The sequence below is a fragment of the Mauremys mutica genome, chromosome 4 (genome assembly GCF_020497125.1).
Source record: "Mauremys mutica isolate MM-2020 ecotype Southern chromosome 4, ASM2049712v1, whole genome shotgun sequence".
NCBI lineage: Eukaryota > Metazoa > Chordata > Testudines > Geoemydidae > Mauremys > Mauremys mutica.
In genome coordinates, this window is record NC_059075.1 from 140528113 (window position 1) to 140545154 (window position 17042).

At 41.3% G+C, this 17042-nt stretch overlaps 1 protein-coding gene across 3 annotated transcripts in view; it reads left to right on the forward strand.

The window, feature by feature from the left end:
• Nucleotides 1-17042, forward strand: part of LOC123369856 (complement receptor type 1-like) — a 51424-nt gene that overhangs the window by 17409 nt on the left and 16973 nt on the right. Inside the window, exons 8-14 of one of the 3 annotated variants that reach the window (XM_045015884.1) lie at nucleotides 247-340; nucleotides 1332-1417; nucleotides 1918-2112; nucleotides 7588-7773; nucleotides 8822-8915; nucleotides 9908-9993; nucleotides 10494-10688. In XM_045015884.1, the coding sequence (XP_044871819.1) occupies nucleotides 247-340; nucleotides 1332-1417; nucleotides 1918-2112; nucleotides 7588-7773; nucleotides 8822-8915; nucleotides 9908-9993; nucleotides 10494-10688 (936 nt within the window). The remainder of the gene's footprint in view (nucleotides 1-246; nucleotides 341-1331; nucleotides 1418-1917; nucleotides 2113-7587; nucleotides 7774-8821; nucleotides 8916-9907; nucleotides 9994-10493; nucleotides 10689-17042) is intronic. The other 2 variants (XM_045015885.1, XM_045015886.1) reach the window with 2 other exon arrangements.

Genomic DNA, 17042 nt, shown 5'->3' on the forward strand with positions numbered 1-17042 from the left:
ATCCCGCTTCCGCTTCTTCTCACTTCCCCTGGGCATGTAACATAATTAACCATAATGTGGGTTGTAAGATTTCCTCTGTAGCCTTTGATGGTGACCACTACCGTACAGGACAGATCTTGAACTCCCAGACAATTGGCTTTGATCTGCCATGGTATTTGCTATGTTAGGGAGTGCAAGTTAGCATATCCCCTTTTTCCCAGTAAGGTAATATGAGGTAACGCTAATATTAGTCTTGTTCTCTTATAGGAAGACTGTGTAAACAACTAGAACTAGAAAATGGCAGGGTTGATTTGACCGATCTCCGATTTGGTGCAACAGCAAACTTCTCGTGTGATGAAGGGTGAGTGGCAAGTTGCTTCTTTGACTAACAGAACCTAGACTGGTGTAAAAGTGCTGGTGAAGTCTGGCAAAATGAGAATAGAAAGCCTGCTTAACTTCAAGAACATAAGTGAGTGGTGTGCTGTAAATCTGTAGCTCTGGCCTGGGCCCTTGTTAAGAATTACACCTGCGATTTTTTCGAAGGAGTTGAAGGAAGATAGATAGCCACCCGGCTACGGTTGTCATGCAGTGGGAGATGGGTACCTAACTCGCTCAGGTGCTTTTGAAGATCTCAGCCTAGAGGCCTCAGGAGATCATTCTGTAGGGGTTGGGTCATGTGATCTGTAAATTAACTAGTTTTCTGGGTATTTGAAGAGTTCTGTAGCAGAGGTGGTAGGGCCTTCTATCACCTACTGGAGATAGGAGTACAAAAATTTCTAATTTAGAAGAGGGATAATTTGTTCCCTTTTGCCGAGGATTAACAAGTATTCTCAAGCATCTGATAAGCCTAGCCCAGAAGTGAGGACTCTGTCCTGTTAACACTTTGGGGAGCTATATCCTCTGCTCTGTAGCTCTTTCTTGCCTTTAACTACACAGGGTTTGGTCTTCACGTACAGCGGCACAGCTGTAGTCTTGTATATAAAGCTGCTCCTCTACTGATGGGAGAGCCTCTCCTGTCAGCATAGTTAATCCATCTCGCCAAGAGGCAATAGCTATGTGGGCGGGAGTTCTCCTGTCGACATAGTGCTGTCTATGTTGGAGGGGGTTAGGCCAGTATAACTGTCACTCAGGGGCATGGATTGTTCACACCCCTGAGCAACGTAGTTGTACTGATATAGATGTGTAGTGTAGACCTGGCCTTAGTGTTTCTTGGTCCTATGGTGTTAGATGTGTCCCTTTTCCAATGGTTTGTCTGCACCTACTGGCAGAAAAACCAAGTTCCATCTTTCTGGACTGTTAACTAATTCTTTGCTCACATGAGTAACAAACTTGAAGCTTTTTTCTTTCTTTAGGTACAGATTAATTGGAATGACTTCTGCCCAATGTGTGGTTGCGGGAAATGGAGTTAATTGGGATAAGAGGCTTCCACATTGCCAAGGTAAACTAATACAATGGTCTTAAGAACAGTTCATGTCTGGAGATGATGCAGCCTAGCTGGTGCTTCAGCGGAGTCAGTCTGTTCTTACTTTGACATTTCATCCAAATGACAGTTGAGTTGGTGGGAGGAATGAAATCATACTGTGGTTCACTATGATGTTTGGATGACTCCTACAAAATTATTTTTCTTCTTTAAAAAGAGTCCCTTTTAGATTGTTCACCTGGCACTGTTTGGGAAGGGGCATGCTCTGTTAAGGTCATTTTCCTGAGGTGGTGTTTTATGGAGCATCCTCCTTGAGCAATGGATGTTCCGGGTTCGGTCAAGCCTAATGGCAGAAAAACCTTCAGAATCTGCTTCAAATGTTAAAATGCAATGTTAAGTCCCCTTCCAAATGGCTAAATAGCGTTCTAGGGGGATCTAAGACAACTTTCTTAGTGAAACTCTCTTCCGTTCACCTTCAATGTAACCTTTAATTTCCATGTTGACGTTCTTTGCTTCAGCAATACCTTGTCTTCCACCTCCTGATATCACCAGTGGATCCCATACTGGTCAGAGTGAACAAGAGTTTTCCTTTGGCTCAGCGGTAACTTACAAATGTGACCAGGGCTTCTCTCTTATTGGAGAGGCCTCCATTCATTGTACAACGAAAGATAACGTCAATGGAGAGTGGAGTGGCCCTGCCCCTGAATGCGAAGGTTAGTAGCGTCTGTTTTTATCCCCTTCTTATTCTACCATCTCCTCCCAGGAAAAACTATATTTTGATTGCTAAGTAAACCCATAAACCTGGGGAGATTCAGTTAGTGCTTAGTCCCCCTAAATATGTATCATGAAAACTAGTTACTGTTGGAAAACTGAAGAATAACGGACACTTCATAAATCATTCCTGGAAACCATTTTTGCCTCTAATACCTCCTGTATTTTTTGTCTCCCTTCAGTGTTCCAAGGCTGCAGTTAATTTTCATGTTACAAACAGTTGATTTTAGGTGGAGATAGACTTCTAAACTAAGGTTTTACTTTATGCCAGTACCCTACTACTCAGTGCTAAAGTGGGGGGAGGGGGAGAGAGAGCCTTACAAGGAGGGCTGTTTGGGAACCCTATTTTTCAGAAGTCTCTGAGAGGGCTCCTTGGCAGTGAAGGCTCAGGCTTCTGTGAGTTCATATCACAGCCATAAAGTTCTTAGGAGGGGGAAATAAAAGTCATTGTACAATCCTCCTTTGGGCGACGGCAGTGCTCACGCACACTATTGCATTTAGCTAACAGTGCATTTATGTACTTGGTATTCAAGCAGCTGCAACAATTTGGTTTTATTCTTGCTGTATTACCCAGCCTAACAGCTGGGATGGAGGTTCTTTCAGAGGCATTAGGTAGGTTGGTCGCCTCGCTGCTTCAATATTAAACTCTCCCAAAAGCGGGAAAGTTCAGTTCCAGAATATTATTGTATAATATATATATATATTGCTATAATAGGCATCACAGAAACCTGGTGGACTGAGAGCAATCAATGGGACACAATCATTCCAGGGTACAAAATATATCGGAAGGAGAGAACAGGTCGTGCAGGGGGAGGAGTGGCACTATATGTGAAAGAAAGTGTAGATTCAAATGAAGTAAAAATCTTAAGCGAATTCACATGTTCCACAGAATCTCTATGGATAGAAATTTCAAGCTCTAGTAAAAATATAACATTAGGGATCTATTATGGACCAGCTGACCAGGACAGTAATAGTGATGATGAAATGCTAAGGGAAATTTAGAGAGGCTATCAAAATTAAGAACCCAATAATAGTGGGGGGTTTCAATTATCCGCATATTGACTGGGAACATTTGACTTCAGGACGAAATGCAGAGATAAAATTTCTCGATACTTTAAATGACTGATTCATTGAGCAGCTGGTACAGAAACCCACAAGGGGAGAGGCAACTCTAGATTTAATCCTGAGTGGAGCGCAGGAGCTGGTCCAAGAGGTAACTATAGCAGGACCGCTTGGAAACGGTGACCATAATACAATAGCATTCAACATCCCTGTGGTGGGAAGAACACCTCAACTGCCCAACACTGTGGCATTTAATTTCAAAAGGGGGAACTATACAAAAATGAGGGGGTTAGTTAAACAAATGTTAAAAGGTACAGAGACTAAAGTGAAATCCCTGCAAGTTGTATGGGCTCTTTTTAAAGACACCATAATAGAGGCCCAACTTCAATGTATACCCCAAATTAAGAAAAACAGTAAAAGAACTAAAAAAGAGCCACCGTGGCTTAACAAGCATGTAGAAGAAGCAGTGAGAGATAAAAAGACTTCCTTTATAAAGTGGAAGTCAAATCCTAGTGAGGCAAATAGAAAGGAGCATAAACACTGCCCAATTAAGTGTAAAAATATAATAAGAAAAGCCAAAGAGGAGTTTAAAGAACGGCTAGCCAAAAAGCTCAAAAGGTAATAAAAAACATTTTCTTAAGTATGTCAGAAGCAGGAAGCCTGCTAAACAACCAGTGGGGCCCTTGACGATCGAAATACAAAAGGAGCACTTAAAGACGATAAAGTCATTGCGGAGAAACTAAATGGATTCTTTGCTTCAGTCTTCACGGCTGAGGATGATAGGGAGATTCCCAAACCTGAGCTGGCTTTTGTAGGTGACAAATCTGAGGAACTATCACAGATTGAAGTGTCACTAGAGGAGGTTTTGGAATTAATTGATAAACTCAGACACATAGAAAAACAAACTGTTGAGCAATAGTCAACATGGTTTCTGTAAAGGGAAATCATGTCTTACTAATCTATTAGAGTTCTCTGAAGGGGACAAGGGAGATCCAGTGGACATAGTGTACTTAGATTTCCAGAAAGCCTTTGACAGGCTCCCTCACCAAAGCCTCTTACGTAAATTAAGCTGTCATGGGATAAAAGGGAAGGTCCTTTCGTGGATTGAGAACTGGTTAAAAGACAGGAAACAAAGGGTAGGAATTAATGGTAAATTCTCAGAATGGAGAGGGGTAACTAGTGGTGTTCCCCAAGGGTCAGTCCTAGGACCAATCCTATTCAATTTATTCATAAATGATCTGGAGAAAGGGGTAAACAGTGAGGTGGCAAAGTTTGCAGATGATACTAAACTGCTCAAGATAGTTAAGACCAAAGCAGATTGTGAAGAACTTCAAAAAGATCTCACAAAACTAAGTGATTGGGCAACAAAATGGCAAATGAAATTTAATGTGGATAACTTGTAAAGTAATGCACATTGAAAAAAATAACCCCAACTATACATACAATATGATGGGGGCTAATTTAGCTACAACGAGTCAGGAAAAAGATCTTGGAGTCATCGTGGATAGTTCTCTGAAGATGTCCATGCAGTGTGCAGAGGCGGTCAAAAAAGCAAACAGGATGTTAGGAATCATTAAAAAGGGGATAGAGAATAAGACTGATAATATCTTATTGTCCTTATATAAATCCATGATACACTCACATCTTGAATACTGCGTACAGATGTGAGCTCATCTCAAAAAACATATACTGGCTTTAGAAAAGGTTCAGAGAAGGGCAACTAAAATGATTAGGGGGTTTGGAATGGGTCCTGTATGAGGAGAGATTAAAGAGGCTAGGACTTTTCAGCTTGGAAAAGAGAAGACTGAGGGGGATATGATAGAGGTATATAAAATCATGAGTGGTGTGGAGAAAGTGAATAAGCAAAAGTTATTTACTTGTTCCCATAATATAAGAACTAGGGACCACCAAATGAAATGAATGGGCAGCAGGTTTAAAACAAATGAAAGGAAGTTCTTCACACAGCGCAGAGTCAACCTGTGGAACTCCCTGCCTGAGGAGGTTGTGAAGGCTAGGACTAACAGGGTTTAAAAGAGAACTAGATAAATTCATGGAGGTTAAGTCCATTAATGGTTATTAGCCAGGATGGGTAAGGAATGGTGTCCCTAGCCTCTGTTCGTCAGAGGATGGAGATGGATGGCAGGAGAGAGATCACTTGATCATTGCCTGTTAGGTTCACTCCCTCCGGGGCACCTGGCATTGGCCACTGTCGGTAGACAGATACTGGGCTAGATGGACCTTTGGTCTGACCCGGTACGGCCGTTCTTATGTTCTTATGTATGTAGATAGCTTCATACAATGATGATGTTTAACTTGTGCAGTTTACTGGAGGGGGTTGGGGGAGGGGCCTGATAGTCTACATACAGCACAGCACCCAACTGTGTGGGTAACGCCTTCTTAAAGGGAAAGATCCAAAGTTGTATAACTTTATTTTAAAATACATTTTGGTACCTGCTGTAGTCAAGTATCAGGCTTTGCATGTATGTACTATATTCTGTTTGACAAACATAGGCTATATCTTAATACTGATGTGAATTTCTTGTGCAGTCTTAGACTCAAGTAGTCTGGCATGCCCAATTAGGAAGTAACTTTATGTACATAATAGGCCTTTTTTGCTTCTGCAGAGCTGGCCCCGGTTACAGAATTTTCATGTGTATTTTATATTCACTTGATTTAGATTATGTCAATCATATAGATATTTTTGGGAAGGGGGAGACATGATGAAAGTATAGGAGGATCCATTGTGTTGCTGGTGCCTTCTGTAGAAGCCGCATTTCAAACAAACAAAAAACCCCACAGCCCTCTCTATCTCTACAGAGCATTCCCCTTGAGCTTGCTATCTGGTGTATAGATTCCAGTCCAACTAATGACCTAAACACAATTGAACCCTGAACACTGGGATGGTGGGGTTCGATTAGTTTCTCATTCCTCACCAAATAATCTCTATTCGCCCATGAAAGCTCATGCTCCATAACGTCTGTTAGTCTATAAGGTGCCACAGGACTCTTTGCTGCTTTTACAAATAATCTCTGCTGCTTTTGAAGTCTGTCATCCAACTTTTGTTTATTTAGTGTAATTCCTCCCTGTTAACAATTCTCCTCCCTTCCCCTCAAAACCAAGCAACCAACCCTGGACTCCACACTCAAAATCTGAGGCTATTTCGGAGTGAAACCCAGTCTTAAAACTTCTTCCCAATTTATTTGATTTAACTCTTTTGTCCTTGTGGACAGTGCCTGGGGTGGATCTGTCAACCAGGTTATTGCCACCTGGTCTAGAACCAGCTGCAGTTAGAAGGAAAGTTCTAATTTAAGCTTTCAGCTTCTGGAACATTGTAGAAGCGCAACTATTGTCTTTCAAGGATGTCAATCAAAGAGTCTCAGCTCCTTAAATATAATGTGAGGGAGGGATGTGGTCTGATAAAACTGTTATCCGGGATTTGTTCAATGGAGCCAAAAATCTTCTAGATGAATGGATCTTGGGAGTGGAGAAAAGTTTGAAAGCAGAAAGTCTTGTAAATCTAAAGAAGGTAATGCCTCAGATTTTGTTACAACAGAGTATGAAATACACTCTCAAAGGGTTAATCCCCCCCCCTCTTTTTGGGAGGAATTGTAAACAAATGTTTACTTAATCTTCACAATTCAACTGTAACTGAAATGTGCCTTAACATTTATGATGCCGTTCTCTTTTCCGTCAATGATTACTTGTTCTCCTCCTCCTCCTAATATTGCCAATGGGATGGAATGTCCTGAAAATTTAGGATCAGTTGCCCCTTAGAAAATACAATACAGAACATTGGGAAGTATTTCAGTTACATTCCTGACTTCGCTTTCATTGGCACTTGTCCACATGCTCGTCATACAGCTTCCATGCATCGCATGAAAAATACGAAAATCAGCTGTCTCAGAGAGAGCTTTCCACCAGCTGTTTCACTTGTTTCTAATGCCAGACAAGTTTCATCTACTCGTCTATAGATTGCTCCCTTGGTCTCCTTTGCCCTGTACATCACCTTCTTTCATGTCACTCTGTATGGTTGTAACAGTCTCTCTGAGCCTGTGCTGCGTTAGATCGTAAGCCCTGTGAGGTGGAGGAATGTCCTGTCTTGCACAATGTACTTACGTTACCATACATGCTCAGGGTGATGTATACATGGTAAATAATGTAAAATTTTAATGTACTGCAGTTTTGTATAAAGCCCATTCAGCGAACTAGCATCAAGGCTTTCATGAAAACAAGTACATCCAAATTGTCCCCAATAAAATTATTTGTGACTTCTCAAAAACGAGTATTCTGTTACAACAGACTACTGAATATCGTTCATAGTTAACTTTTTCCCTTCCTTGTCTCTCTCTTGCTAGGCATTTGTGATTCTCCTCCAAGATTGAGTTTTGCTGAGCTGCCTGGGACAGTGAACGATTCCTACCCTGTTGGGACCGAACTGAAATACTCCTGTCGCCCAGGATACGTTTTGGGCTCTGGAAAGTCTCCTTTAGTTGTATGTCTTGCAAATTCAACATGGTCAGTAGACCCTGAGTTTTGTGTAGGTGAGTATCTTTGCTTTTACATTTCAACTGATGTGCAAGCCATCTTGACACAGTTAGAAATCTCTCTTCAATTGGGTATCCCCTTCTTATTTTACTATCTCTTCCCAGGAAAAAACTATGTTTTGATTGCTAAATAAACCCATTAACCTGAGGAAATTCAGTTAGTGCTTAGTCCCCCTAAATACTTATCATGAAAACTAGTTACGGTTGGAAAACTGAAGAATGACGGACACTTCATAAATCATTCCTGGAAACCATTTTTGCCTCTAATACCTCCTGTATTTGTTTGTCTCCCTTCAGCGTTCCAAGATTGCAGTTAATTCTCATGTCACAAACGGTTGATTTTAGGTGGAGATAAACCTTAGTTTAAGAGTTTTGCTTTTATGCCAGTACTCTACTTCTCAGTGCTGGGGGAGGGAGAGAGAGAGAGGGGCTTACAAGCAGGATTGTTTGGGAACCCTGTTTTTCAGAACTCTCTGGGAGGGCTCCTTGGCAGTGAAGGCTCAGGCTTCTGTGAGTTCATATCACAGCCATAAAGTTCTTAGGAGAGGGAAATAAAGGTCATTGTACAATCCTCATTTTGGGAGGAATTGTAAACAAATTGTTTACTTAATCTTTACAATTCAACTCTAACTGAAATGTGCATTAATATTTATGATGCCTTTCTTTGGAGGCAAAGAACATGGTACAATTCAAAAAGGCATGAGACACGTAGAACCTGGTCCAGCAAACACAAATGTGTTCTTAATTCTCTTGATTCAGGATATAAGGCAACCACTGTCTGTGTGGGATTAGTAAGCATCATCCCGCTTCCGCTTCTTCTCACTTCCCCTGGGCATGTAACATAATTAACCATAATGTGGGTTGTAAGATTTCCTCTGTAGCCTTTGATGGTGACCACTACCGTACAGGACAGATCTTGAACTCCCAGACAATTGGCTTTGATCTGCCATGGTATTTGCTATGTTAGGAGTGCAAGTTAGCATATCCCCTTTTTCCCAGTAAGGTAATATGAGGTAACGCTAATATTAGTCTTGTTCTCTTATAGGAAGACTGTGTAAACAACTAGAACTAGAAAATGGCAGGGTTGATTTGACCGATCTCCGATTTGGTGCAACAGCAAACTTCTCGTGTGATGAAGGGTGAGTGGCAAGTTGCTTCTTTTGACTAACAGAACCTAGACTGGTGTAAAAGTGCTGGTGAAGTCTGGCAAAATGAGAATAGAAAGCCTGCTTAACTTCAAGAACATAAGTGAGTGGTGTGCTGTAAATCTGTAGCTCTGGCCTGGGCCCTTGTTAAGAATTACACCTGCGATTTTTTCGAAGGAGTTGAAGGAAGATAGATAGCCACCCGGCTACGGTTGTCATGCAGTGGGAGATGGGTACCTAACTCGCTCAGGTGCTTTTGAAGATCTCAGCCTAGAGGCCTCAGGAGATCATTCTGTAGGGGTTGGGTCATGTGATCTGTAAATTAACTAGTTTTCTGGGTATTTGAAGAGTTCTGTAGCAGAGGTGGTAGGGCCTTCTATCACCTACTGGAGATAGGAGTACAAAAATTTCTAATTTAGAAGAGGGATAATTTGTTCCCTTTTGCCGAGGATTAACAAGTATTCTCAAGCATCTGATAAGCCTAGCCCAGAAGTGAGGACTCGGTCCTGTTAACACTTTGGGGAGCTATATCCTCTGCTCTGTAGCTCTTTCTTGCCTTTAACTACACAGGGTTTGGTCTTCACGTACAGCGGCACAGCTGTAGTCTTGTATATAAAGCTGCTCCTCTATTGATGGGAGAGCCTCTCCTGTCAGCATAGTTAATCCATCTCGCCAAGAGGCAATAGCTATGTGGGCGGGAGTTCTCCTGTCGACATAGTGCTGTCTATGTTGGAGGGGGTTAGGCCAGTATAACTGTCACTCAGGGGCATGGATTGTTCACACCCCTGAGCAACGTAGTTGTACTGATATAGATGTGTAGTGTAGACCTGGCCTTAGTGTTTCTTGGTCCTATGGTGTTAGATGTGTCCCTTTTCCAATGGTTTGTCTGCACCTACTGGCAGAAAAACCAAGTTCCATCTTTCTGGACTGTTAACTAATTCTTTGCTCACATGAGTAACAAACTTGAAGCTTTTTTCTTTCTTTAGGTACAGATTAATTGGAATGACCTCTGCCCAATGTGTGGTTGCGGGAAATGGAGTTAATTGGGATAAGAGGCTTCCACATTGCCAAGGTAAACTAATACAATGGTCTTAAGAACAGTTCATGTCTGGAGATGATGCAGCCTAGCTGGTGCTTCAGCGGAGTCAGTCTGTTCTTACTTTGACATTTCATCCAAATGACAGTTGAGTTGGTGGGAGGAATGAAATCATACTGTGGTTCACTATGATGTTTGGATGACTCCTACAAAATTATTTTTCTTCTTTAAAAAGAGTCCCTTTTAGATTGTTCACCTGGCACTGTTTGGGAAGGGGCATGCTCTGTTAAGGTCATTTTCCTGAGGTGGTGTTTTATGGAGCATCCTCCTTGAGCAATGGATGTTCCGGGTTCGGTCAAGCCTAATGGCAGAAAAACCTTCAGAATCTGCTTCAAATGTTAAAATGCAATGTTAAGTCCCCTTCCAAATGGCTAAATAGCGTTCTAGGGGGATCTAAGACAACTTTCTTAGTGAAACTCTCTTCCGTTCACCTTCAATGTAACCTTTAATTTCCATGTTGACGTTCTTTGCTTCAGCAATACCTTGTCTTCCACCTCCTGATATCACCAGTGGATCCCATACTGGTCAGAGTGAACAAGAGTTTTCCTTTGGCTCAGCGGTAACTTACAAATGTGACCAGGGCTTCTCTCTTATTGGAGAGGCCTCCATTCATTGTACAACGAAAGATAACGTCAATGGAGAGTGGAGTGGTCCTGCCCCTGAATGCGAAGGTTAGTAGCGTCTGTTTTTATCCCCTTCTTATTCTACCATCTCCTCCCAGGAAAAACTATATTTTGATTGCTAAGTAAACCCATAAACCTAGTGCTTAGTCCCCCTAAATATGTATCATGAAAACTAGTTACTGTTGGAAAACTGAAGAATAACGGACACTTCATAAATCATTCCTGGAAACCATTTTTGCCTCTAATACCTCCTGTATTTTTTGTCTCCCTTCAGTGTTCCAAGGCTGCAGTTAATTTTCATGTTACAAACAGTTGATTTTAGGTGGAGATAGACTTCTAAACTAAGGTTTTACTTTATGCCAGTACCCTACTACTCAGTGCTAAAGTGGGGGGAGGGGGAGAGAGAGCCTTACAAGGAGGGCTGTTTGGGAACCCTATTTTTCAGAAGTCTCTGAGAGGGCTCCTTGGCAGTGAAGGCTCAGGCTTCTGTGAGTTCATATCACAGCCATAAAGTTCTTAGGAGGGGGAAATAAAAGTCATTGTACAATCCTCCTTTGGGCGACGGCAGTGCTCACGCACACTATTGCATTTAGCTAACAGTGCATTTATGTACTTGGTATTCAAGCAGCTGCAACAATTTGGTTTTATTCTTGCTGTATTACCCAGCCTAACAGCTGGGATGGAGGTTCTTTCAGAGGCATTAGGTAGGTTGGTCGCCTCGCTGCTTCAATATTAAACTCTCCCAAAAGCGGGAAAGTTCAGTTCCAGAATATTATTGTATAATATATATATATATATTGCTATAATAGGCATCACAGAAACCTGGTGGACTGAGAGCAATCAATGGGACACAATCATTCCAGGGTACAAAATATATCGGAAGGAGAGAACAGGTCGTGCAGGGGGAGGAGTGGCACTATATGTGAAAGAAAGTGTAGATTCAAATGAAGTAAAAATCTTAAGCGAATTCACATGTTCCACAGAATCTCTATGGATAGAAATTTCAAGCTCTAGTAAAAATATAACATTAGGGATTTATTATGGACCAGCTGACCAGGACAGTAATAGTGATGATGAAATGCTAAGGGAAATTAGAGAGGCTATCAAAATTAAGAACCCAATAATAGTGGGGGGTTTCAATTATCCGCATATTGACTGGGAACATTTGACTTCAGGACGAAATGCAGAGATAAAATTTCTCGATACTTTAAATGACTGATTCATTGAGCAGCTGGTACAGAAACCCACAAGGGGAGAGGCAACTCTAGATTTAATCCTGAGTGGAGCACAGGAGCTGGTCCAAGAGGTAACTATAGCAGGACCGCTTGGAAACGGTGACCATAATACAATAGCATTCAACATCCCTGTGGTGGGAAGAACACCTCAACTGCCCAACACTGTGGCATTTAATTTCAAAAGGGGGAACTATACAAAAATGAGGGGGTTAGTTAAACAAATGTTAAAAGGTACAGAGACTAAAGTGAAATCCCTGCAAGTTGTATGGGCTCTTTTTAAAGACACCATAATAGAGGCCCAACTTCAATGTATACCCCAAATTAAGAAAAACAGTAAAAGAACTAAAAAAGAGCCACCGTGGCTTAACAACCATGTAGAAGAAGCAGTGAGAGATAAAAAGACTTCCTTTATAAAGTGGAAGTCAAATCCTAGTGAGGCAAATAGAAAGGAGCATAAACACTGCCCAATTAAGTGTAAAAATATAATAAGAAAAGCCAAAGAGGAGTTTAAAGAACGGCTAGCCAAAAAGCTCAAAAGGTAATAAAAAACATTTTCTTAAGTATGTCAGAAGCAGGAAGCCTGCTAAACAACCAGTGGGGCCCTTGACGATCGAAATACAAAAGGAGCACTTAAAGACGATAAAGTCATTGCGGAGAAACTAAATGGATTCTTTGCTTCAGTCTTCACGGCTGAGGATGATAGGGAGATTCCCAAACCTGAGCTGGCTTTTGTAGGTGACAAATCTGAGGAACTATCACAGATTGAAGTGTCACTAGAGGAGGTTTTGGAATTAATTGATAAACTCAGACACATAGAAAAACAAACTGTTGAGCAATAGTCAACATGGTTTCTGTAAAGGGAAATCATGTCTTACTAATCTATTAGAGTTCTCTGAAGGGGACAAGGGAGATCCAGTGGACATAGTGTACTTAGATTTCCAGAAAGCCTTTGACAGGCTCCCTCACCAAAACCTCTTACGTAAATTAAGCTGTCATGGGATAAAAGGGAAGGTCCTTTCGTGGATTGAGAACTGGTTAAAAGACAGGAAACAAAGGGTAGGAATTAATGGTAAATTCTCAGAATGGAGAGGGGTAACTAGTGGTGTTCCCCAAGGGTCAGTCCTAGGACCAATCCTATTCAATTTATTCATAAATGATCTGGAGAAAGGGGTAAACAGTGAGGTGGCAAAGTTTGCAGATGATACTAAACTGCTCAAGATAGTTAAGACCAAAGCAGATTGTGAAGAACTTCAAAAAGATCTCACAAAACTAAGTGATTGGGCAACAAAATGGCAAATGAAATTTAATGTGGATAACTTGTAAAGTAATGCACATTGAAAAAAATAACCCCAACTATACATACAATATGATGGGGGCTAATTTAGCTACAACGAGTCAGGAAAAAGATCTTGGAGTCATCGTGGATAGTTCTCTGAAGATGTCCATGCAGTGTGCAGAGGCGGTCAAAAAAGCAAACAGGATGTTAGGAATCATTAAAAAGGGGATAGAGAATAAGACTGATAATATCTTATTGTCCTTATATAAATCCATGATACACTCACATCTTGAATACTGCGTACAGATGTGAGCTCATCTCAAAAAACATATACTGGCTTTAGAAAAGGTTCAGAGAAGGGCAACTAAAATGATTAGGGGGTTTGGAATGGGTCCTGTATGAGGAGAGATTAAAGAGGCTAGGACTTTTCAGCTTGGAAAAGAGAAGACTGAGGGGGATATGATAGAGGTATATAAAATCATGAGTGGTGTGGAGAAAGTGAATAAGCAAAAGTTATTTACTTGTTCCCATAATATAAGAACTAGGGACCACCAAATGAAATGAATGGGCAGCAGGTTTAAAACAAATGAAAGGAAGTTCTTCACACAGCGCAGAGTCAACCTGTGGAACTCCCTGCCTGAGGAGGTTGTGAAGGCTAGGACTAACAGGGTTTAAAAGAGAACTAGATAAATTCATGGAGGTTAAGTCCATTAATGGTTATTAGCCAGGATGGGTAAGGAATGGTGTCCCTAGCCTCTGTTCGTCAGAGGATGGAGATGGATGGCAGGAGAGAGATCACTTGATCATTGCCTGTTAGGTTCACTCCCTCCGGGGCACCTGGCATTGGCCACTGTCGGTAGACAGATACTGGGCTAGATGGACCTTTGGTCTGACCCGGTACGGCCGTTCTTATGTTCTTATGTATGTAGATAGCTTCATACAATGATGATGTTTAACTTGTGCAGTTTACTGGAGGGGGTTGGGGGAGGGGCCTGATAGTCTACATACAGCACAGCACCCAACTGTGTGGGTAACGCCTTCTTAAAGGGAAAGATCCAAAGTTGTATAACTTTATTTTAAAATACATTTTGGTACCTGCTGTAGTCAAGTATCAGGCTTTGCATGTATGTACTATATTCTGTTTGACAAACATAGGCTATATCTTAATACTGATGTGAATTTCTTGTGCAGTCTTAGACTCAAGTAGTCTGGCATGCCCAATTAGGAAGTAACTTTATGTACATAATAGGCCTTTTTTGCTTCTGCAGAGCTGGCCCCGGTTACAGAATTTTCATGTGTATTTTATATTCACTTGATTTAGATTATGTCAATCATATAGATATTTTTGGGAAGGGGGAGACATGATGAAAGTATAGGAGGATCCATTGTGTTGCTGGTGCCTTCTGTAGAAGCCGCATTTCAAACAAACAAAAAACCCCACAGCCCTCTCTATCTCTACAGAGCATTCCCCTTGAGCTTGCTATCTGGTGTATAGATTCCAGTCCAACTAATGACCTAAACACAATTGAACCCTGAACACTGGGATGGTGGGGTTCGATTAGTTTCTCATTCCTCACCAAATAATCTCTATTCGCCCATGAAAGCTCATGCTCCATAACGTCTGTTAGTCTATAAGGTGCCACAGGACTCTTTGCTGCTTTTACAAATAATCTCTGCTGCTTTTGAAGTCTGTCATCCAACTTTTGTTTATTTAGTGTAATTCCTCCCTGTTAACAATTCTCCTCCCTTCCCCTCAAAACCAAGCAACCAACCCTGGACTCCACACTCAAAATCTGAGGCTATTTCGGAGTGAAACCCAGTCTTAAAACTTCTTCCCAATTTATTTGATTTAACTCTTTTGTCCTTGTGGACAGTGCCTGGAGTGGATCTGTCAACCAGGTTATTGCCACCTGGTCTAGAACCAGCTGCAGTTAGAAGGAAAGTTCTAATTTAAGCTTTCAGCTTCTGGAACATTGTAGAAGCGCAACTATTGTCTTTCAAGGATGTCAATCAAAGAGTCTCAGCTCCTTAAATATAATGTGAGGGAGGGATGTGGTCTGATAAAACTGTTATCCGGGATTTGTTCAATGGAGCCAAAAATCTTCTAGATGAATGGATCTTGGGAGTGGAGAAAAGTTTGAAAGCAGAAAGTCTTGTAAATCTAAAGAAGGTAATGCCTCAGATTTTGTTACAACAGAGTATGAAATACACTCTCAAAGGGTTAATCCCCCCCCCTCTTTTTGGGAGGAATTGTAAACAAATGTTTACTTAATCTTCACAATTCAACTGTAACTGAAATGTGCCTTAACATTTATGATGCCGTTCTCTTTTCCGTCAATGATTACTTGTTCTCCTCCTCCTCCTAATATTGCCAATGGGATGGAATGTCCTGAAAATTTAGGATCAGTTGCCCCTTAGAAAATACAATACAGAACATTGGGAAGTATTTCAGTTACATTCCTGACTTCGCTTTCATTGGCACTTGTCCACATGCTCGTCATACAGCTTCCATGCATCGCATGAAAAATACGAAAATCAGCTGTCTCAGAGAGAGCTTTCCACCAGCTGTTTCACTTGTTTCTAATGCCAGACAAGTTTCATCTACTCGTCTATAGATTGCTCCCTTGGTCTCCTTTGCCCTGTACATCACCTTCTTTCATGTCACTCTGTATGGTTGTAACAGTCTCTCTGAGCCTGTGCTGCGTTAGATCGTAAGCCCTGTGAGGTGGAGGAATGTCCTGTCTTGCACAATGTACTTACCTTACGTTACCATACATGCTCAGGGTGATGTATACATGGTAAATAATGTAAAATTTTAATGTACTGCAGTTTTGTATAAAGCCCATTCAGCGAACTAGCATCAAGGCTTTCATGAAAACAAGTACATCCAAATTGTCCCCAATAAAATTATTTGTGACTTCTCAAAAACGAGTATTCTGTTACAACAGACTACTGAATATCGTTCATAGTTAACTTTTTCCCTTCCTTGTCTCTCTCTTGCTAGGCATTTGTGATTCTCCTCCAAGATTGAGTTTTGCTGAGCTGCCTGGGACAGTGAACGATTCCTACCCTGTTGGGACCGAACTGAAATACTCCTGTCGCCCAGGATACGTTTTGGGCTCTGGAAAGTCTCCTTTAGTTGTATGTCTTGCAAATTCAACATGGTCAGTAGACCCTGAGTTTTGTGTAGGTGAGTATCTTTGCTTTTACATTTCAACTGATGTGCAAGCCATCTTGACACAGTTAGAAATCTCTCTTCAATTGGGTATCCCCTTCTTATTTTACTATCTCCTCCCAGGAAAAACTATATTTTGATTGCTAAGTAATCCCATAAACCTGGGGAGATTCAGTTAGTGCTTAGTCCCCCTAAATACGTATCATGAAAACTAGTTACTGTTGGAAAACTGAAGAATGACAGGTACTTCATAAATCATTCCTGGAAACCATTTTTGCCTCTAATACCTCCTGTATTTTTTGCCTCCCTTCAGCATTCCAAGGTTGCAGTTAATTCTCATGTCACAAACAGTTGATTTTAGGTGGAGATAAACTCTTAAACTAAGGTTTTACTTTTATGCCAGTACCCTACTATTCAGTGCTAAAGGGGAGGGAGAGAGAGGGGCTTACAAGGAGGATTGTTTGGGAACCCTATTTTTCAGAACTCTCTGGGAGGGCTCCTTGGCAGTGAAGGCTCAGGCTTCTGTGAGTTCATATCCCAGCCATAAAGTTCTTAGAAGGGGAAAATAAAGGTCATTTGACAATCCTCCTTTGGGCGAGGGCAGTGTTTACGCACACTATTGCATTTAGGTAACAGTGCATTCATGTACTTGGTATTCAAGCAGCAGCAACAACTTGGTTTTATTCTTGCTGAGTTACCCGGCCTAACAGCTGGGA